Source organism: Benincasa hispida, chromosome 9 (assembly GCF_027475165.1).
Source record: "Benincasa hispida cultivar pf3 chromosome 9, pf3_genome.v1.1, whole genome shotgun sequence".
In the NCBI taxonomy this organism is placed as follows: domain Eukaryota; kingdom Viridiplantae; phylum Streptophyta; class Magnoliopsida; order Cucurbitales; family Cucurbitaceae; genus Benincasa; species Benincasa hispida.
Genome location: NC_143486.1, coordinates 44,762,349 through 44,781,099, shown reverse-complemented (window position 1 = coordinate 44,781,099; position 18,751 = coordinate 44,762,349). Strand labels below are relative to the sequence as shown.

The following is an 18,751-nucleotide window of genomic DNA, read 5'->3' as shown; positions in this document are numbered from 1 at the left end:
AGTTCATATATCTGTGTTTAGGTATGCAGAGTTGTTATATCTGAGTTCATATGTATGTGTTTGGGTGTACAGAATTCATATGTCAGTGTTATTTGGTTCAGTTTTTTGCACTCTAAAATAATTTGCCTATATGAACAATATTTTTTAATCTTATAATTCAATTATTGTATCAATTCAGTCTTTTGTATTCAATTATTTTCTTTTAAATAATTCTTTATTATTGTTGTTTAAAAAAAAAAACAATCAAAATTTAAGCTTAATCGTAATTAGTCAATGAAATACCAATATTTAAAAATACAAAATTTAATTCTAAGTTAGGGAAGGACGTACCAACTTTTTTTCTAAAACTTTTTTCCACTTTTTAATACTATATATATATATATATATATATATATATATATATATATATATATATATATATATATATATATATAATTTCAATCATGACTTAAATTTTGAAAAAGTCTTCAAAAGTAAGACAAATAAAAAATAAAATTAAAATTAAAAATAAACGAGTGAAAGTAGTATTTATAAATTTAATTTTTAAAAACTATCGAGAACTTAAGGGTTATGAATGGTCAATTAAATATTTTAGTGAGACATTTAAAAAAAATGGTTTTTCTTATGTTTGATTTTAGGGATTTCGTTGAGATTTTTCTCATATACATTCACGAATGAATTTTCTACTAAAGTTTTATAATGGACTTTTGAATAGTAGATTCTGAATATTGATGTTGTAAGAGATTTTTTTTATTTTTGAGAAATTGTGTACAAAGATTTAATCCAAAATATTGTGATTTTTTCAATGGGCATTATACAGGTAAATAATTGATATACTAAGCAAGTAAAAATGAAAACTTGAATGACATAATTTATAGATAATAAATTATTAATATACTCTATCACAAGACACTAGAGGAAAAAACGATATATGTAAATTGAAGATAAAAAATGGGTTCATGGAACTAGATTGAAATACCACGGTTTCTTAATAAAATGGATATAGTGGAAAAAAATTACATCCGAAGTATAATGAAATAAACTCAAGAAAAGAATAAAGAAATAAAAACATAAGTGGGCCATAGGAAGGGATGAGAGAAGGACGAGAATGACAATCTAGTATGAAAAGGGAAAAGACATAAGAATTGGGGGTGGAGAAACTATGTTAAATGAGAGTTATTGTGCAAATGTTGAAGGAAGTGAAAAGGGGAGACAATATATCAGTGGGCCAAACGGTAATATAAGAGTTATATCAACTCTCCATCCCACACACAACATAACAACCCTCTTCAATTTAGTGGAAGTGTAAGGATCTTCACCACCCTCTTCAATTTAGTGGAAGTGTAAGGATCTTCACCATCAAGACCACAAGATATCCAAAGTTTCTAATGTTCAATCCCTTTATAAAGATTAGAGTCAAATAAAGTACCCCAAAAGCACATCAATTTTTTCATTGAACTTGTATGTAATGTTGAAGGAGCTCAATAATGAGCTTAAACTTGAACCCCAAGACCACATTACTGAATAATCATTTTGGGGTTTCAAGATTTTGGAAGATTTAGATGTGAACTTTTCCACAAAAAGTTCAACACTTATTTCTTTTTATATGCAAATAAACTTGGTGTATATCATGGACAAATCTTGAAAGCATAATTCCATCCAAGTTTACAAAACTAATTAAACCCATCCCAACTCTGCCTCCTATGAATCAGTAGTATGTAGGTTATATATAAACAAAGTTCTAAATCACATTTTTCTCATGCTTACAAATGTGCAAACTCTTCCAATGGAAGTGTGAGTTCAGTTGTACCCATAAGAAAACAAAAATACATAGGAAGCAAGATGCTATCCCCCCATCATTTCAGGTCATCATCCATGCCTATTTGAAGACCTTACTCTCCTCTCAAATGTAAAATGTACTAATGCTGAACTACAACCACCTCGTCGAAATTCCAGTCTCGTACCAGGTCCCTTCTTACTGCCCGGCTCCGCACCAACCTTGGTGTACCGTCCATTACATTGCTGTTGGAAATGGTTGGTTGGGGAGTTACCTTGGCTGACGCTGCATACGATGGGTGGTGCATTGGAGGAAAAGAAGGTCTCCATATTAGGCAGTTGGCCATTGCAGAACATCTTCCCTCATTGTCTGAACTCGAAACCGAATAGCTCCTAAACGAGTGTGAAGGGCTCTCTACGCTATTGCAAACAAGACATGCCAGGCTCATATTTATTATCCAATGATCTCCTACACTCAAGTTCCTAGCTGCAAATCATTGTCAAGAACAAAAAGTACAGAAAGTCAGAACTTGATGATATACTCAGCACCTTCCTGAGCTGGAAAAGAGGGGAAAAAATACTCGGTAGACTCAACACTGGAAATCAATCTTATGAGTTTCTTCCAACCAAAAATGAACATCGTAAATAAAACTTGCTATTATTCCACATATGCAAGAAGATTGTGGGGACAAAAAGAACAAGATATGTTGGTAAATGTCATATATTAGCAGAACTCAACTCCCTTGACAACATTTACTTCAACAAGCAAGCATATAAAAAAGTGTGAATTTAAAATTCCCCCGACCATTTGACATTACTGCATTCTACTCATAGACTACCACCTCACTTTAAAAGGAACCCGATCGGTTATGAAAATCATAGGATTAATAAGCAGCACTCAGAGGTTTTCAACCATTTTCCGCTTGATTGATCAAAGAGTCTATTAACTTTATGTCAAACCATTTTGGGGGTTTTATCAACTTCAGACGTCAAAGAAGACTCGTGCACTGTACACAACTGCAGGGATTTGTTTAATGAAACTCGCCATCCCGTATTTTTTGGGGCTGTTTTAACAGCAACATGCCCATCATCAGAATGTTTGGTTTAGGGTTTGTTTTGAATTGACTAAAAAAAAAAATGTTTTTCAAAAAAATCATTTTTATTTAAATTCTTTTGATAAAAACGGTTTAAAATACTTATTTAAAAAAATTGAGAGAAATATACTTTGAAAGTGTAACAAAAGCTATTTGAATGGTTGTCAAAATACTTCAACTTTTTCCAATATGACTTATTTTCAAAATTAAACACTTGGAAAGTTGAACCAAACACACCCTTTAACTTTGGTACAATTATGCTGCAATACGAAATACATGAGAAACAGAATTTAGGAAATGTAAGGATGAATATATTGTCTATATGAGAATTGAACTGAAAATATATTCTTTTCACAAAATATTCAACTTTTCACTCACTACCAGAAGGCAAAATAACTAGTGACGAAGAAGTCAAGTATTTAATTTTAGTGAATACCGGTAGCTCGCTAGTCCTGACCTCATTTTTCTAAACCCTTGATTACGCAAGATAATTGAACTACAGTCAATATAGCAGTTACATAGTTATAACCCTATAGAAAAAGAATTAATGTGCCTAATTGAGAACTTTTACATCTCATTGTCTGATAATAGTAGACATTTGGAGTAACTTATGAACACCTCATTTGATCACATGGACTACTATGACAGTAGGAGATGTGATAGGTCATTTGATATCCAAGTAGGTCATCTAACGACCAAGAATCAAACCCACAGGCTTCAAAACATCTAAGTTTATAGTAGCTAAACTAAACCAACTCATGGTGGTTCATCCTTCCCACATTATAACCATGAAAGGAGTGCAAAAAGGATGAATTCACCCATGCATAATTGCAATCTTAAGGGGAAAGAAATATTCATTATTACGGAGGGGAGCAAGCGACCTGAAAATGAAACAAACCAAAAAAACAAAAACAAAGAATCGACCAAATGGAGTCAGATCAGTCAGTTTGAGCAACGTGTCAGTCAATTAGTCTATAAAATAGAAAACCAAATATTAATTAGTTGGTTCAGTTTTGATAGATCTTGTTAGTTTCAATCAAGTTGGTTATGTTTTTTTGGTTTCAATCAGTTTACTTAGATAGACACTTCGATTATTTCAAAAAGTCATTTTAGGCATTGGTTTTCAATTTTCCTTAAACCACAAGGTTGGTTTAGCATTAGTTTTGGCCAAAAATCAAGCCGAATCTACCCAGTTATATCCTTGCACATAAATTCCTTGAAGCTCAATAAATGAAACGGAAAATATTTGAGAATGCAACTGGAATTTGGGAAAACAGAACATATATTTATGCGGTAAACCGAGAGAAACTAAGAAAACCATATTGCACACTGAAGATCACTTATATAGGACGACATCAGAGAGCTCAAAATATTCAAACATGGAGATTAACAAGAGATGAAGGAATAAACAAGAACTAAATTATTAAGAACATTCCATGATTGCTAGAGATCCGCTAACTTGACTTTTCACTGCATAGTTATCAAAAAGGAGTTGAGCCAGTAAATCTGTTTAATTGATGCGGATTTATTTCTTAACACAATTCTATGGTTAAATGATGAAATATATTACACATGATTACAAAGTTGAATCTTTAGGTATTCTTCAGACAAATTTTTGAAATATTTTTAAAGGATCATCAGATACAAGCAGGAGTTTAGAATCCCTTTCACCCTTAGCATTTACGTCTAGCAGTCACCATGCCATGCCCAAACAAAGTGTTTCATTAGAAAGTTAAATCTTGGTTTAATTCCTATTTGATGCCTAAGCTTTCACATCTTTTACATTTGGCCCTAAACTTTCAAATGTCTTGATCGAATAATCCACTTCAGTTCTTCTCCCTAATTTTTCATTAATAATCTAATAAAATATAGACACATGACATCAACCGATCCATTAAATACGTGCATGCCTGTGAAATACTAGTCCACCATCCACTTTATAAGTCCACTGACCAAGTAAATTGACAAAAGATATGCCTACCACTTCTACATTAGATTGCCATTAAATAATTTATAGAAAAAATAAGATACACAAGCAGTTAGAACTAAAATGGCTATTTTGCAAGAACTAAAATAGAATAAGCATGAAAGTTCATACCAAAATAGACCGAAAGGGAAGAACAAGTGCTACACAATCACCCACTCAACCCTAGCTCCCATTCCACCAAAAGCATACAATTAGGATTATCATAACCAATCACCAAATGAAATCAAATAAAACAAAAGAACCCAATTGATAAAATCTGTTCAGCAACAAAACCAAGGGTTGCAAAATCACAATTCATTAGTAAAAAAAAACATATCCTAACAAATTTCCCAAACCCCAATTGCTCCAACATTTCAAATCAACACATAATTGAACAGAAACCCTTCAGAAAGAAATGGAGGAAGAACACAAATCACACTCACAAAACCCAATAGAGAGAAAAAGAGAAGACAATCACACAATTAGATTGGAAAATAAAGAAACCCCACATGAAAGAAGAGGCCAATCATAAAGGAAACAACCAGAAACAGAGGTGAATTGAATCAGAAAACAAAAGAACATGAAATCCACCTAGAAACTTCCGAAGCAAACAAAATCAGAATTAGAAAAAAGGAAAATGAGGTAATAATTGAGAGGGCCCAAAACGTGAAAAGGAGGTAAGATCTGAGAGAAAAACCTGTAATTCCCCCTTGGTGGCGAAAGGGGAAGCTTAAGATTCCCGAAGAGCTGAAGAAAAGAGTGGGATCTGTGATGAAGTGAGACCCTGAGAGTGGACTTTATTATTATTATTATTATTGGTTATTTTATAGGCACAAACTCACAAAGAAAGGAGGGATAGAGGAGAGAGAATCAAGATTCTTCATTTTTTCTTTCTTTCTTTCTTTAGTGCTTTGTGCTTTTGAATTGTGCTCCAACCATTTTTTTTTCTCTCTGTTTAGATAAGAGAAAATGGGCAGCCATGAATTGAGAAGTTAATGGTTCCATTGGTTCAATTCACTCGTACATTTTGGTAGTTGCATCAATTTTAATTGGAACGTTCCGTTTTATTAATTTGAACTTTAAATTTAAATAAGTGTATTAATTACATCTTTCGGTTAAATTTTTCTCAATCCTCATTAAAAATGTCTCTCACACATGTCCGGAGTTACGTATTCTCTTATGATATGTACTTATTTGTTGCTCTTTTATAAAATAAAATTGCTAAAGAAAATTACAATAGACTTGCCATAGTATTTTTCAATTTTAGGCTAGAGATTGTTAGCACTTCTTATCTAACTATGATTATCTTTATTTTCATTCAATTAATGGGAAATTTTTTAATTTCAGGGCGGGATTGTACTTGGTCCATCGGTTTTTAGTAGAAACAAAACTTATGAGCACCATATTTTTCCTCAATGAATACCCTATTATTAAATTAGTCACCAGTATTAGTTTGGTGTTCTTTTAATTGCCTTTCAAGATTCTATTTGATCATTGTAGAGTTTGATAATTTGACTATAATACAATTATTGAAAGTAGAGGAGGTGAAGTTGACTGTTGTCATTATCAGGTCCCTTGTGTAGGAGATTCTTGAGATTAGTGAGGACGTGAATGTGCGAAAATTTCAACATATTAGATGATCATAGAATCATATAACAAGGGTACTTAATAGGATCTATTCTCATGTGTGATGGAAGGATTTTTCTATGTGAATTCATTGAATTTCTAAGGCAGAATATTGTTTTTCTAGTTCTTGTTAGTTTGGATTTATAATGTGTTATAAAAATATAAAAAATAAAATTTAATTTTTTTTTTTTAATAAAAAAACTTATTAGAATTTATTGCCCTCTTAAGATATTGCAATCTTGAAGTATAAAGAGCCTCAAAGTTTTCAATAAATTTGGTGAATATTGGAATTATTGACCCCAAAATGGAGAGGACTACTAGAATAGAAAATTTGAAAATAAGGAATTAAATGGATACAGAGTTGTGTTTCATATTTTAAAATATGTGTTTGGTAGAAAAATTTTAAAATTGAATTCTAATTTAAACAATAGTTATCTACTAAATATTAGTTCGTACTAAATTATTATTAATTTATTTATGATCATGGTTTTATATTTTAAAAAATTGTATAATTATTATTTTGTAATATTATATAATTTATAGGATAAATTAAAATTTTGGTTCCAATAGTTTGGAAGAAGTTAAAATTCAGGTCTTATAATAAATAATTAGAATTTTACCACCTATGGTTTGATAAAAGCTTCATAAATAGTCCTTATGATGTAGACTATTAAAGAGAACGAACTATATATAGAATTATTAACAAACCATTTAGGCTATATATATGAAGTTATTATCAAACCATAAGAACTAAGTTCTAAATTTTAATTTTATTAAAACCATAAAAACTAAATTTAGAATTTAATTCAATCTATAATATATTACATAATACTTATTTTAATTTAGTTAAAATATCGTTTTGATCCCTAATTATTCCATTTAAATATTTAAATGTAGTACTTTTAATAAAACTTAAAAATGGTCCACGCCTATTAAATTGGACTTAATAATCCGCTGAGTTGGCAAAGAGAAAATAAAAATAAAAACATTCACTTCGGTCTTGGTTGCTTGGATAAGTTTCACCTACTTTGCTCTAGGGATGTCCACGGAACGGGGCGGGCCGAAATGCCATTCCCCATCCCGTCCCCACTCTCCATTTCGTTCCTCATCCCGTGAAATTCTCACAAGGATCGGAGCAGGGATTCCCATGGAAAATTTGCAGGGATCGGGTTCTCCGTGGGGAATTTTTTCCCGTTACTTTTTTTTTTTTTTTGTAAAATGCTAATTAATTTTAATTAAATAATTAACTTTATCACTAAATTGTTTATTATGGTTGGTTTTATATGATAATTTGAATTTAAAGATAAAATACATAAATTTTGGCCTAAAAAAGTTAATTAATTTTTTAGTAGAAATAAATAAATATAAACCAAATTATTCACATATATAATCTAAATTTAAACATATTCATTATTTTTTTCAATAAATAATCAAATTTGAAATTTAAATGTAATATTTATATAATAATAATAATAATATAACATTAGATAACTATATTAAATAAATATGTAAAAATTAATCGGGGTGGAGACGGAGAACGAGAAGAGGCCAAAAAATACATTCTCGATTCCTTTTTTTCTTTAGTTCAGGAGAATTTTTTCCCCACTCTCTCTCCATTTTGTTTGGGACAGGATCCTGCGGGACCGTCCATGGAGAAATTGAACATCTCCACTTTACTCTTGAGCTCGAAGGCATGATGCCATGGCAGCTCTCATGACCCCAAGGCCTTCGTTCCCAATGTTGACTCCACCACATAATCCTGAGGCCCTCTTTAGGTTTCAATTTACACAACAAAATTCTCCCGTCCCCACAATTCACAGACAACTCAAATTCCTCACTAGAGCCATCAAACTCCCGTAAACCTCTCATTCTCTGCCACTTCTCCTTCACATTGGACGCCACAAGCGGCTACGTGGAGAAGATTGAGACCATGTTCGTAGTAGGTTCCCAGGTGTTCGATTTCTTCGCGAATTTGACGATTAGCATAAAAAAGAAAGTGGCGATGGTGGATGAGATCGCTTCGCTGTCGTCTCTACAGCCGCATTCGGCAAATTCCTTGAAGATCCCGGTGAACGCAAAGAGGATCGCACATTCTGAAGGAGAACGTGACGGAGTTTGAATTGGTTTACAACAAAGATGACGAACACGGAGCTTGCGGTGGTGAGTTCGGTTGGCCAGTTGGGTTTGACGGTGTTGTTCCATGTGCAAAATTTCTGATAATGTGAAACCCCATTGGCCGATTCCTCAATTTATTAAGCCAAATTTCCTCCCACTTTGGTGATTGTTCCGACGGTCGGATCTGTTGGACAAATCAGTGAAGGTGGAAGAGAAGAAGATTGTGGCGGACGTGAATCCGATGAGGCATAGAAGAAAACCCAGATTGGGGACCGTCGTGGAGCTTCTTAGAGTGACAGAACATTTGATTTTTATTCTCAGTGGTTTATTAGTGGCTTGAAGAAGAAAAAATGATGGGATGAGAGGAAAGAGAGAGAAAATGAACGATAAAATTGATTTTTTTTAAAAAAAATCCAATTGTGTCGACTTTTCCATCTAAGTTTACATTTATTTATTTATTTATTTTGCCAAGCTAGTTTTAAGACCATTTTGATGAGTAGGGAATACTTTTAAGTTCTCATAAAAATAATCAAAATTAAACATTAAAAAGTATACCGAAAAAAATGGAATAATCATCAAAATACGGGGGATCAATATGATATTTTAACCTATTATTTTTTAAAAGATTAAATTGAATTTATAACATAACATACTGTATTTCTAAATGTTTTTATCTTTATTTAATATAGTTCTGCATTTTAAATTTTAAAATTCAAATTTTGGATACAATGAAAATATAAAAATGTTGTTTTCAAAATTTTCATTGTTTGAATCATAGAATCTGAAAATAGTTTCCAAAAACATAATTTGGTTTGTCTGCCAAACACATCGTCGATGAACTCAGTGAACTTGTAAACATATAAGACAGAATCCAGACTACGAACCAAACAGACCCTAAACTTTTCGTGAGCATCAACATGGTAATTTGGGTTTGGTTTGGGTTTCAAGTTCAAGACAAGTTTGACAGTAGACTCCACTGCATGCTCAAGGTTGCTGTCGTCGTAGTCCGTTCTAGGTTCAAGTAGCATAATCTGGGACGAGATGTGAAAGTTTGGTATTAGAACAATAAGATTCTACAAGGCATGAATGGTGAATGGATGTTAACTATATGTAGTCAGAGAGGTGCATAGTATCATAGGAACATGATGAGTCGTGGCGGCAACAAATGTTTTGGGTATAAGAAATTGAAACTCAATGAATTACTGGTAGGTAAAATTGACTAGATCAAGATATGATTGGAAAGACAAGACATGCAAGAGAAGAGTAAGATGTATAGGTGACATAGAAAAACAATGTAAGTGAGGGAATGGGATTGGTTGCCAGAAGAAGAAACATTATTGGTAGCAAGTTATGGAAAAGAGAAATAATGTGGGTGCATTCTTTATATACTTGTGAATGGTTGATATGGCAAATATGGATTAGGAGACTGTCAGTTATATGGAGTTCTAGAATCAAGACACTAGAGCAAAAATTTGGCATTTAAATTGAATATTACAATTTATGTTATGTACTTACTAGATGAAATGAATTTTAAGGACAAAATTCTTCAAAAGGGGGCAATAACTTGTAAGAACCAATTTAATATTTAGTAAGGAGTAAAAAAAAGAAAAAAGAAAAAAAGAGGGAAAAGTGGAATTGGGAAACAAGGGCAAAAAGGGATTTTTACAAAAGATGAAAGATATAATAGTCATTTAGTATAATGTATTAGGAAAAGAAAAGAATTGAGTACCTCCAATTCAAGCCACATGGGTGTGGGGGATTTTGTGAAAATTTCCAAGTTTTTATTTTGGGTATTTTCTCTTGTTTTTAGTTGAAATTTATTATGGTTTTGAGGGAAAAATGATGGAAGGTGACAAGTTTGAAATTGTTTTTTTCTTTTTTTCTTTTTTTTTTTTTCTAGGGCTTAAAGGATTGGATGGAAAGAATGACTTACAACTAATTCAACAGGTTAAATAGAGAATAATTTGGGAAAAAAATAAAAGAAAGAAAGAGAGAGCAAAGCTTGAAACCCAAGGAAGAAAGGTAAGAGAAAGAAGGTGGAAGAAAGGAAGGAAGAAATAAGAAGGGGTGATTAAAGAGAATAAATAAAATTATGGGAAAATTTTAGAAGTACAAAAGTGAAGGTGAAATTGATGGGTGAGAGATTGTGAATGGCGAGGCTCAACGTGAAGAATGAACCTTGGGGAAAAAAAGTGTATAGGAGAGAGATAAATGGGATGATTTAAATTTTTGTATTTGATCAATTGAGAGGTCAAATGAGTAATTCTATATATGGTTATTGAATTAATATTCTAGGATAATCAGAAGGGGGAATAACGAACAACCCGATGTGTGATTGATAGTAATTCAAATTCTGTGAGTGGTTTATTTTACAAATGTTTTATTATTTAGCTAATTGTTATAAAATTTAACAGTGATGTAAGAGTACTCTCATATGATTTTCATATAAAGTTTATGAATTTCATGGTTTATATTCAAGAATAATTATCAAAATTTATTTTGTAAAGTTGAAGATAATTGTCAAGATTTCGAAGTAAAATCACGTTTTTAGCAAGATCTTATGTTTTAAAGTATTTCAGAGAAAATATGTTTCAAGTGAATTTCTAGATTTATGAAATTTCGTTCAAAAGCACGATTGTGGTTTTAGAACGATTTTACGAGATATGTGAAAACATGATTTTTAGAAATGACGAATTTTATGTATAAGTTTGAAGTGGTTTTCAAACTACTAGATCGTTGTACCCATAGTGATTTCCCACTCTACACAACAAGAATGTTTCCGTAGTGTAGCCATGATATACATGAGGTCTTTGGGACCTACTTCGGCACACACATAGGCTTTGGACCGTCTATCAAGGTGCACCTTTTGAGAGCTGCTCTGCATGCACGTATGACCATATTTTTTTTGCCATTTACCTTGAGATTACTTGGTGAATAGTATGACCACGTTTGCTCTACTATGTATTTTGAGCTTGCTCGATATATAGTAGGACCATGTTTCTCTGCTATATACGTCGAGTTACTATATACCATGTAAGGGGACAAGTTTGGTGAAGGTTTCTACATGTTCATATTCACGTTTGGAAGAGAATGCTCATGATTTTATTTATGTGATAATTCCCAAGTTTCTGAATTGTTCATGTTTTACATCGATTTATAGTTTATGCTTATGATTACAAAAATATATTTACGATATTCTATATGCATTAACTCTCTCAAGTTTTTGAATTGCACATGTTTTAAATCAATTTACAAAATTTTTATTTCTATTTAGTATGATTATTGTTTCCTCACGTTATTTTCCTATAAAATTTCACCACTCACTGGTTGTTTTTAGCTCAACCTTTTCAAAACGTTTTTCTCCATTAGGTTGCTCTTGAGTTTCAATAGGGATTTGTGGACTAGAAGCTGCCACCCGACTCATCAGTTTGTTGCGACATGTAGGTAAACAAGGTATTTAATTCAAGTAAACTTTCAAGTTTGAGGCAAGTTTGATAATAGACTCCACTGCATGTTTGGGATTGCTGTTGTCACAGCCTGTCCTAGGTTTAAGTAGAGTAATCTAGGGCTGAGTGTGATAGTGTACATGAGATAGAATATCATGTGTGTAGTCTGCTCACAGAATGTTGTTTATGCTAGTACAACTGTGGTTAAATTATAAGGTTTAATAATTGACTGATTCATGCTAGTATTGATGGTAACTGTTTGCTTTTTTATCGAGTGGTATACTTTTTATGATTGATATGCGTGCTCCTTGGGTTCACACTTATTACTGTTTTATATTCCTTCAGATTCACTCCTACGATTGATATATGTTCCTTCGGGTTCATACCTATGATTGTCTTGTATTATTCGGGTTCACTCCTACGACTGATATGTGTTCCTTTAGATTCACACCTGAGACTGTTTTGTGTTCCTTTGGGTTCACTCCTATGACTGATATGTGTTCCTTCAGGATCACGTTTACGACTGATTTGTGATCTTCCGAGATCAGCATGACTGATATGCTATAGGATGTACACTGTTGCCTAGATAGGAAGGTTAACATGTTACCTAGAGGGCCCAGTAGTAGGTCACTTACTGAGTATTTCATACTTTTCCAGGTAAAGGCAAAGAATGTTACAGGCGCATGGTGAAGAGATCTGTTGAAGGTTCCATATGGGAATAGTGCTAAGGCTTCCGCTCAGTGTCAAGTTTTTAAAAGATTTTGAATGTGTTTTCATAGAACGATTGAGCTTGGAGATTTGACATTTAAATGTTTGGTTTTGTTTAAATTTTTTTTAGGGATCCCGAACCAAATCTTATTTTTGTTATTTATGTATTTAGAAAATTATTATTTACATTAATATTGTCAACTGATTTTTACATTAAAATTTGCATGATTGGTAGTAATGACCCATTTAAAGATCTCAAAAAGTCAGTTCGTTACAATTGGTATCAGAACGTAGGGTTAATGGTTCTATAGATTGACTTACAATGTAGGTTTAGAATGTCTTTATGGCCTATCAACGGATTCCTTGTCATCGCCAGATACATCTTACTAATTAAAATTTTTATGAAAAGATTGATATGAAAGTATGTGCTTTTTTGAATGCATGGGTTATTTTCTATTGCTTGTTTAGCATGTTGATAAGGATAGCATGAGATAGTTTTTCAGTTATGGCTTAATCAGAAAAGGGGGGAGGGGAGGGGGGAAAGGGGTTAGAGAGCCATTCGACGTTAGTTTAGCTCTTCGAAGGACATTAAAAAAAATTAAATGTTTTAAGTTGAAACGTACTAAGCCCATGTATTATGTTTGCAAAAAAAGAAAGGAAAGGTCACATTTAAGCTGGTAACGAAGATTTTCCAACATAGAATACACTATGAGTTTGCATTGTGATTTTATTGTGGATAATGTAAAGACATTGTGATTTTATTGTGGATAATGGATACATGGGCGCATAATGGAAGTCGTACTAATGTAAAACACATGTCGTGCATGAAATTAAGATTGTTGATAGATGGAGGAAAAAAAGGATTTGAGAGGTTAAGGACTTTTAAAGAATCAAATTCAAGATGCTTCAAGGGTATTTGAGTTTTGTCTATGTCGTTATTGCGATGAAAAGACTTAAATTTAATTAGTTGCACTAAGAGGAAAGAGTATTTGGAGTTTAAAAACAAAGTCGACTTTTGGAGAGGACCCTTCTAAAGTTTGAAGTTTGGAATGGAACTGTAAATCATGAAAAATTATAGACTACATGTCTTGGTATAGAGATTATACTTCACTTGGAAAATAAAAAGAACATCTTAAATTTTGCAACGTCAACAAAGATAAGTGCGAAGAAAACAATAGTAATTAAGAAAAGTTTTAATATTTTGAGAAGATAAAGGAAGTCAATATTTTGGAATCAAGAACATAAGTTTGGTTTGACTTTCTAAGTTAAGGGTTGGATATTTACGAGTGTTTGAGTTTGACTTCAATTGTCTTTGCTTTAAAAATTTGGGGATGTTATTTAAATGGAGAGAAGGGGTAGATCTTTACATGCAATAAAAGTTTGAAACACTTATTCACTTAGATTGATGAGGCAATTCGAAAGCAAGAGGAAAAAGTAAGGACTAAGTATCAAAAGTTTTTCTAGAGTTTGAACTTTCGAGGACAAAAGTTCTAAAGGTAGGAAGAATATAACATCCCAAAATTTTAGGTGAATTTAAGTTGAATACTTTAAGTTATTGAGTTTGTTTTCCATTAATTTTGGTTTTTGGAACCAAAATTTAGATATTTGAAGAAGATATTTAATTTAAATTAATTTGATAAGATAATTAATTTAAATTGATTGGCAAAAGGATTTGGGATTTAAATTAGAAAAAATGGAATTTGGAGTCTTGATAGATTTGAAATTTAAAAAAGGAAAAGGAGGAACTTGTGGTTTAAATTCACTAAAGAGCCAAAAACTTATGCTCGAATTGTGTAATGATGTTACCCTGAGATAAATTATGCGTCCAATTGTAGCTATATTATGCATTCAGCTATGTGTTTGTCATAAGTTTTCTTATATTAAGTCCAAGTATAAACAGGATATAATTTTCTCGGTGAGAACTGAGGTTGAACTTAGGGACTCATTTACTAAAATGTTTGTGTGGTTAATGTGTTTGTGGTGAGAGCTAATTAAATTACAATGAAGGAAAAGAAATTAAAGACATGTCATCATGAACTTATGCGATGAAATTAACTAAGCAAGCGATGAGAAACTTAAGAATGATCTCGAGAATTTTAAGAAAGAAGCATCTTTAGCTTGTAGTGGAAAATGAATGGAGAAATTAGGGATGGGGGAAGTCAATTCTAAGTTCCTAAATCTAAAATCAAGAGTAATCCAGGCTCTCTAACATCTGTTCACCGCACACCTCTTGTGGCTAGCTACATTTGTCATATCTCTATAACACATGAATGATGTTATGTTAAACATAAGGTTTTTGGGACCGTTGCCGGAGACTCAACAACTAATTTTTTTTGTGTGTTTTTGCAGGCACCCCTTCAATCTAAGGTGTATTTTTAGCTTGAGTGACGAAGCTACAAAAAGTATATCAGTGAGGGCACCACACCTGAATTTGATATTAACCTAGAGATTGAACGAATATTCCGTCGCAAAGCTGGAAACAATAGAAACCAAAGAAAGAACCAACCTAGGAATATGACCAACAATAAAAACAATGACCCTTAACGGGGGAATGGTCTACACAGACAGGTGCAGCAGAACCCAATCCTACTAGCTAATGACCGTAATATACCAATGCAGAATTATGCAGCTCCAAAGTTGTATGATTATTCTATAAGCATCATGCGGTCAATAATTGATGAGAATGCTCGATTCGAGATGAAGCTAATAATGTTGCAAATGATCTAAACCGCAGGATAGTTTAGATGGGTTCCTGGAGAAGATCCTCCCGCCCATCTAACCAGCTTTGTGGAGATGTGCAACACATTCACTATTCCTAGGATTATACTAAAAGATCAGCCTCTCTTTTTTTCCTTACACTCTCAAAGATGAGGTAAAGCAATGGGCCTATTCCTTGGAACCAAATGAAATCGTTTCATGGGACTAGCTTGTTCAGAGATTTATGTAGAAATTCTTTCCACCTACCATCAACGTAAGGAGGCGGTGAGACATTGTTACCTTTGAACAGAAAGATTCTGAGACCTTGAGTGATGCATAGGCCAGATTTAAGCGCCTAGTTTGTAATTGCCCGCATAACAACATACCTGACTGCATCCAAATGGAAATTTTCTATAGTAGACTAAATCGAGCTTCATAATTAGTAGCCGACACATCCGTTGCGGGTGGGCTTATGGACAAGAGATATACAGTAGCCAAGGAAATTCTAGACAGGATCTTAAAGAACACTGATGAATGGGTACATGATGGGTATCGCAACAAGAATTGTGATAAATGCAAGATGAATGGTGCATTGATTGAGTCACAAGTGGTGAGCCCATTAGTCGCCCAGATGACTATAGTCACTTCCCTCCTAAAGTCGATGGCTATTAACCAAGGTGCTTTGAGTGCAAACTCTACTCAACTTAAAGCACTGAATTAGGTCGTTGTTATAAGTTGCGTGCAGTACGGGGAGCCTCACTCTTATGAAGTATGCTTGCACACACTCAGGTCGTTTATTCAATTCACAACAACCCATTCAGCAAGACATACAACCCGAGTTGGAGGAATCATCCCAATTTCTCTTGGGAAGGAAATTAGCAACAGCTTAAGTAGTAAAATGCACCTCCACAACAAGCACATAGACATAACCCCTCAGGATTCCCTCAGTGTAGTCAAGGCCATCAACTTGCCCATAACAGCCCACAACATGCATCAAGTTCTAATGCATCCTCATCCTTAGAGCTGCTTCTGAAAGAATATCTTCAAAAGAATGATGCGTTGATCTAGAGCCAAATGTTATCGATTCGAAATTTAGAAGTTCAGGTAGGGAAAATTGCCAGCAAATTGAAAAAATAGACCATCAGGCACCCTACCGAGTAACACTAAAGCCCCTCACAGTAATGGCAAGGAGCAAGGTCAAGCAGTGACATTGTGAAGTGGAAGAACATTGGTTAACTCGGCAACAAACTCTCGAGACTCTGAAAATTTGACATCTCTTGCTGTAGCAGTACTAGAAATTTTGACTCCTACATTTCAAATCGATTCCACAAATTCTGAACCAACTGATAATCTTTCCAGTGATACTACGCATGATTTCAACAGACCACCAATAACACTAAATTCTTCAGACAAAGATGCCTTTGCATTATACAATCTAGAATCCTCGTCGTAAGATCATGTTGCAGCGAAGGAGAAAAACAAAGTAAGTAAAGTCTTGCCTGCATCGCCATCATTCCTCAATAGGCTAAGAAAGAAAGATGACAACCAACAGTTCAAGAGATTTCTAGACGTCCTTAAGTAGCTTTATATCAACATTCCCTTGGTAGAAGCTCTTGAACAGATGCCCAGTTATGTAAAATTTCTGAAAGATATATTATCAAATAACCAAAGGTCGATTGAATTTGAAATAGTTGTGTTGACTCAAGAGTGTAGTGCGTTGTTTAAAAACACCATCCCCGCAAAGATGAAGGACACAGGAAGTTTTACTTTACCCCGTTCAATTGGAGTAATGGATGTTGGCCATGCATTATGCGACCTTGGTGCAAGCGTCAACTTGATGTCGCTATCAATCTTCAAGAAGATGGGAATCGGTGAGGCTAGACCCACTACTGTAAACCTGCAGGTGGCGGATAGAACCATAACGTATCCAGAGGGGAAGATTGATGATGTGCTTGTTAAAGTTGGCAGGTTTATCTTCCCCGCAGACTTCATTACTTTGGATTATGAGGCTGACACAGACATCCCAATCATCCTAGGATGCCCATTCTTAGCAACGGAAAATGCATTGATTGATGTGGAAAGAGGAGAGTTGACCATCTGCATTGATGATCAGTAAGTGAAATTCAATGTGTTCAACGCATTGAGATTTTCAGATGAATTAGAAACTTGTCAGTGCATAGATGACATGGGGATGAGTTGCTGGGAAATGTGTGAAGAAGAACTGAAAGAAGAAGAAGAATTAGGGATGGAAGAGGTTGTCCACGTCGTAACTACATCTAACTTGAGCTTTCAACCCCTGAACTGGGATAGACGTGAATTAGCAAGAATTAAGCTATCATTGGAAAAGCTCTCTAAGCTCAAGGCCTTACCTGCACACCTCAAATATGCCTATCTTGGAGATAATGACACTCTACAGTCATATCTCCTTTGCGTTAAGCATGATGATGAGGTGTCCCTATTGCAGATCCTGAAGAAATATACGAAGGCCATAGGATGGACACTAGCAGACATTTAGGGGATCAATCCCTTGTACTACATGAAGAAAATCGGAAACGAGATTTCCTTGACCAGCGGAAGCAAGACTATTCCAAATTACAATCATGAATCAACAATACATTTACAGTAGTCTTCAAAACAAACGGTTATACAATTATACAGTGAAATTACACATGAATAAACTCAAATGCATAGAAAGAAAAACTCTATGCACATCGGCAGAAACGTCTCCATGCTCCCTTGCGCCTCTTATCGAACGAACAACAGCAACCACGAATGCTCGATCTACACGACCGCAACACAGCACGAAAACTTCGCACTCGTCCTCAACGATCTCCCCGGTCACGATCTCCTTCGCAACAGCGAACGGCCTCCAGAAAACCTCGACGATGTCGAGTTGAGTCAGACACCACCAACAAGGCGGCCTTGGTATTCTTGGTGTGATAATTTAGAGGGTGGGCTCTGTTTGGACTTGGTATGAGGCAGACAAACGGAGGAAATAACGATCACGTACACGATTGGGCAAGTGGGAGAAGTGAAGACCTATCGTATAGGTCGATGCCCAATCATTTAGATAAAACTATGCGATCGTCTAGCAAAAGCTATGTGATTGTTTAGTTCAATTTGTCGCCTACAAACTCTACACTATCGTTTACCTTGGGCCAGCAATCGTCTAGCAACACTATGTGATCATTTAGTAAACACTGCACGATCATTTAGCTTGCACCTACACGATCGTTTAGCTCGTCCAGCCGTCGTTTAGTAAATCTGTATTTACTTGACGACTTACGTGAGTTTCTTTTCGTCGGAGAGAAAACTCAAAATTC

General features: G+C 34.1%; 2 protein-coding genes across 3 annotated transcripts; one reads left to right on the top strand and one right to left on the bottom strand.

Moving 5' to 3' along the window:
• Positions 1-1,595: 1,595 nt before the first annotated feature.
• LOC120086102 (PyrD) lies at positions 1,596-5,675 on the bottom strand. Of its 2 annotated transcripts, none has more exons than XM_039042547.2 (2): positions 5,534-5,675; positions 1,596-2,263 (listed from the first exon to the last, which is right to left on the bottom strand). In XM_039042547.2, exon 2 carries the CDS (start codon positions 2,223-2,225, stop codon positions 1,920-1,922), a length of 306 nt encoding a protein of 101 aa, XP_038898475.1. In that variant the 5' UTR covers positions 2,226-2,263; positions 5,534-5,675; the 3' UTR covers positions 1,596-1,919. The 2 variants fall into 2 exon arrangements, with proteins under 2 accessions (XP_038898475.1, XP_038898476.1); XM_039042548.2 differs by lacking the exon at positions 5,534-5,675 and adding an exon at positions 4,969-5,091.
• Positions 5,676-17,172: 11,497 nt separating this feature from the next.
• Positions 17,173-17,544, top strand: LOC150033845 (uncharacterized). Its single transcript, XM_090317090.1, has one exon. It carries the CDS (start codon positions 17,173-17,175, stop codon positions 17,542-17,544), a length of 372 nt encoding a protein of 123 aa, XP_090173216.1.
• Positions 17,545-18,751: the final 1,207 nt, after the last annotated feature.